The sequence below is a fragment of the Leptodactylus fuscus genome, chromosome 8 (assembly GCF_031893055.1).
Source record: "Leptodactylus fuscus isolate aLepFus1 chromosome 8, aLepFus1.hap2, whole genome shotgun sequence".
In the NCBI taxonomy this organism is placed as follows: Eukaryota; Metazoa; Chordata; class Amphibia; order Anura; family Leptodactylidae; genus Leptodactylus; species Leptodactylus fuscus.
Window position 1 is genome coordinate 68,559,363 of NC_134272.1, and position 4,688 is coordinate 68,564,050.

General features: G+C 38.8%; 1 protein-coding gene across 2 annotated transcripts; it reads right to left on the reverse strand.

Moving 5' to 3' along the window:
- Window positions 1-1,612: 1,612 nt before the first annotated feature.
- On the reverse strand, window positions 1,613-4,018 carry HOXD3 (homeobox D3). Of its 2 annotated transcripts, none has more exons than XM_075284147.1 (2): window positions 3,532-4,018; window positions 1,613-2,361 (listed from the first exon to the last, which is right to left on the reverse strand). In XM_075284147.1, the coding sequence occupies exons 1-2, from the start codon at window positions 4,016-4,018 to the stop codon at window positions 1,613-1,615; spliced, it is 1,236 nt and encodes a 411-aa protein (XP_075140248.1). The 2 variants fall into 2 exon arrangements, with proteins under 2 accessions (XP_075140248.1, XP_075140247.1); XM_075284146.1 differs by having other exon boundaries at window positions 3,520-4,018.
- Window positions 4,019-4,688: the final 670 nt, after the last annotated feature.

A 4,688-nucleotide genomic window follows, 5' to 3' on the forward strand; every position in this document is an offset into this window, starting at 1 on the left:
CAATAATAATAGTAATAATAATCATAAAAATAATAATAATAATAATTACAATAATAATAATAAAAGACAATAGATTCGCAGTCAGAATTGTAAATGGATTTTATTGGGACAATAACTGTACAGTGTCATGATCATTGCTTTGCTCTCCCTGCAGTTTGGACTCCTTGGCTCTGGGTTCATTTTCCCCTTGCTTTTTCGAGGATTCTCAGTCTGTGTTTTCCTTATTTGCAGAACATTAAGGGTCAGCTCTTTCCTAGGAGGAGGGAATGTGATCTCTTGTCACACTCAGGAGTAGGAGTTGTGTTCTCCAAACAAACAGGAATGCGTAGGAAGAAGATCACTGAGTACAAAATGATGAATCCTAATAATAACTGCGGGCTCCTCATTCATCTCCACATCAGCCAATGTCCATAAATAAAATAAATCCTTTCTATCATTAATAATAATATTATCATTTATTAACCCTACTATGGGCCATACCCTGTAAACCAATTGCCATTGTGTGAAAGCCCTTTAAACGCTGGAGAAAAAATGGGCTCCCATCGTCAATTTTTTTTTTCTTATTTTTTATGGTGATTGTCATTTTTTCTTATTTTTTTTTAATTATTTTTTTTTTTCTAAAATCGTTAATGCCTTGAATTTCAAATGTACATCTAAATATACAAAGAATTACAATGAAAGCCACAAAAACAATGAACCAAGCAGAGAACAGGTTATTGCAAACACTTGGGGGGATGGAAAATCACAGGACAGAAAATATCAGGGATGGTTTTAGGTGCATTGGTAGTAAAAAGCCTGGTCCTATACTGCAGCTTGTGTCTGCCACCTCCTTGTCCATGGAAACAAATACACTACAATTCAGATATAGATTATCCTAAATACTGCTGGGATGGAACTAGACAAATAATAATAATTAAAAAAAATAATAGGAATAAAAAGAACTTTTCAAAATGTCAGATGCCCATTGTGATTCACTACATTGGATTTTCTGCCTTTTATTAACCCCTTACATAAACTAGACACACCAGCCACAGTCACTACTGATCCTCATGGACTAAATCTCTCACCTAAAGTGTAGCCACAATGGACTTAAATCATTCTTCCAAGTTTAGAGTCAAAATTCCACATAGTCACATAAATACATTAAGACAAGGATAAATAATTCATGGTACAAAAAAAAGTAAAGTTGTGTTGAGTCTAAAATAATAATAATAAATAGGTGTCACATAGCTGAAGGCAATTCCAACATCACTAAATAATTCATAAATTAAAAATCTCATAGGCAAGTCACTTCCCCTTTCGTTACAATTTGGTACAAAAAAAATTAAAATAAAAAAAATTGCATGACACTGGCTAATGCTAATCTAGACTTACCTTCAAGTACATCATTAATAGTCTATAGTGTGCCTTGCTTTGCAGTTTATTGCACTGTCATGCTTAGAATACTTATAAGGTTCCTTGTCATGGACATAGAGCTGCTTCATGAGAAGACATTCCTTATAGCAGTTGGCACTCACAATAAGGATCCTAACAATGTCCTTGCAGAAAAATTGAGGTAATTAAAAGGAGAACAGTTATCTTCCTTCCTTCTTTCTCTCTCTCTTCATGGTAGTTACAAATGTGTGAGCTTGGGCGCTTCTGGCATCCTTCCCTGAGTCGTATGATGAGAAGTTAGGTCTGTATATGTAGGATGTGGGTCACAAGGTCCATGGTGATGGCTGCCTGGAATCTGTGCAGCACAGCTGTAGTCCACACTGGCAGAGGATGGGTGAGAGAGGTGACCCACATTAAACATAGGACCAGAAGCTGGCATGGAATCCACAAAGTTCCCTCCAACGTAAACAGGGCTGCCCTGCAAATTGGGATTGGCAAAGCCACTGTTGCTCTGCATGGGGTGGTGCTCATACTCTGCACCAGGGTACCTCTTCTGCTGGGGTAGGCAGCTGCTCAGGGGGGCTGTGTAAGCTGCCAGGCCATACATGTTTTGCTGGGATTTGGCAAAGGATGTTGGAGATGGAGCATCATAGCTAAGGCTATTGACAGTGGGCAGCTGACTGGAGTATCCGACATGGCTGGAGCCACTGAGTGGGGGGCTGCGGTCAGGGGACTGGCCTGCTGGAGAGTGCATGATCCCTTTAGCTTTCTGGTCCTTCTTGTATTTCATCCTGCGGTTCTGGAACCAGATCTTGATCTGGCGTTCGGTCAGGTTGAGTAGATTGGCCATCTCCACCCTGCGGGGGCGACACAGGTAGCGGTTAAAGTGGAACTCCTTCTCCAGCTCCACCAGCTGCGCGCTGGTATATGCAGTGCGCACTCTCTTGGATGAGGGGCCGGTCGGGCTCTTCTCCTCACAGTTGTCTCCTGGATTCACAATCAGAATACAAAATACATTAATACCCAATGAATAAAATAATCATTTCACTGACCTCAGCACAACACAAAGCCACACACAGCAATAAACCTGCACCCAGGAGGCGCCATTATACCCCCAGCATTGTGCCTGTACACAGCACTGCTTCTCCAAGGGTTAATAGTTAACTATATGTGATCAGCAGCCATGTATGCATTCATTCACTACATTCACATGTGCACAAAATGGGAAAATGGGATTCATTATTTATATCGGGGAAAATATTCCATATATATTTACATATTAGAATAAAATGTAACATAAGAACTGGGAAGATCTAGAATTACTTCCTATAATGCAAAACTATTCTGGAGGAAAAGTAATTGCTGCATCCTAATCCTGTGCTACTTTCACAGATGTGAGAAACATTACGTGTGTCCAGTCTTCTCACAGCAAAAACTGGTTACAGAATGCTAAAGGGATAGATAGATAGATAGATAGATAGATAGATAGATAGATAGATAGATCGATCGATCGATCGATCGATCGATAGATAGATGATAGATAGATAGGATAAATAAATGATAGATGGATAGATAGATAGATAGATAGATAGATAGATAGATAGATAGTTGTGACATGGGCTAGATGGATAGATAGAAAGTTAATAGAGAGATAGATAGATAATAGATAGATAGATAGATAGATAGATAGATAGATAGATAGATAGACTATTATAGATTAAAATAATAACATATATAAATATTTTACATTACTTGTACATCATGTGCACATTTGACCCCTCCCCCTAATTTTTTTGTTTCACCTCAATTTATTCCTCTACCTATGAACCCCCCCACCCTTCTACATATATAAGTAATTTATTTTCTATGATAACCTGTTGCCTTGGGCTCTATACCATGTGACCTTTACATTATTTCTCCTTACATGGATATCATTGAGTCTTCCATGTACCTTGCTATTTTGTTTTTCTCCATATCCCATCTATATATGACCCTAACCATATCACACTATTAATGGAATACAATTAGAATGTATTGGTTCTATAAATCTGGTGTATATATTTAGTTGTGTATACACATCCACCCATGAGACCATATTCTCCTATAGAGGGTCATCCATAGCTTCTGGCCATTACTGGTATATACCTGGAGGGGTGCTGCTGCTGCTGCTGGCATTCTTCTGCTTGGCATTTTGTCTTGATTCCTTCATCCAGGGGAATATTTGCTTGGTCATAGTTGCTTGGGAGGAATTGGATGAGCCAGAGGATTTGCTCTTTTTTTGTGTTGAGGTGTTCCCCTGGCTGGGAGAGGAGGGCGGCAGAGATGGAGCCTGGTGAGTTTGGTCATTCATGTTGGTGGTCTGGCTGGCATTCTGATTAGAAGATGTCCTCATGCAGCTGCCACTAATGTCACTAGTTTTATGGTTTGGGGGCCTGATGGCAGATGGTTGGATGGAACAAGCTGACCCAGGATAATCATTCTCTAGAGCAGATTGGGAGTAAGGTTGATGATTGGAGCCATAGCTGTATGACTCAGGCTTGGCATAGGTGTAACCCCCAAAAAGTCCAGAGTTTTCATAGTAGGCTGTCTTCTGCATCCTGCTGTCTCTCAGTGATAGGGACTCTGCACCCTTATCAATAAGCATTGACCTCCTCTGTGCAATCTCCTCAGTCTAAACCCTAAGAAGAAGAAAGAAGAAATTCCATAAAACAAACCAGAGCATATAGTCCTATACAGTAGTCATATACATTAGTCATATAGTCCTATACAGTAATCATATAGTCATATAGTTCTATACAGTAGTCATGTAGTCATATACAGCAGTCATATAGTCATATACAGTAGTCATATAGTCATATAGTCCTATACAGTAGTCATATAGTCCTATAAAGTAGTCATATAGTCATATAGTCCTATACAGTAATCATATAGTCATATAGTTCTATACAGTAGTCATGTAGTCATATATAGCAGTCATATAGTCATATACAGTAGTCATATAGTCCTATGCCGTAGTCGTATAGTCCTATAAAGTAGTCATATAGTCATATTGTCCTATACAGTAGTCATATAGTCATATAGTCCTATACAGTAGTCATATAGTCATATAGTCCTATACAGTAGTCATATAGTCATATAGTCCTATACAGTAGTCATATAGTCATATAGTCCTATACAGTAGTCATATAGTCCTATACAGTAGTCATATAGTCCTATACAGTAGTCATATAGTCATATAGTCCTATACAGTAGTCATATAGTCCTGTACAGTGGTCATATAGTCTTACATTCCCAGCACTGCCCACTCTGCTTAG

Excerpts from the sequence above, each read along its gene's own strand:
- HOXD3 (XM_075284146.1), bottom strand. The coding sequence starts at position 4,018 with ATGCTTATTGATAAGGGTGCAGAGTCCCTATCACTGAGAGACAGCAGG. Across the intron at positions 2,362-3,519 it reads CAGCAGCAGCACCCCTCCAG|GAGACAACTGTGAGGAGAAG; the intron begins GTATATACCAGT and ends TTGTGAATCCAG.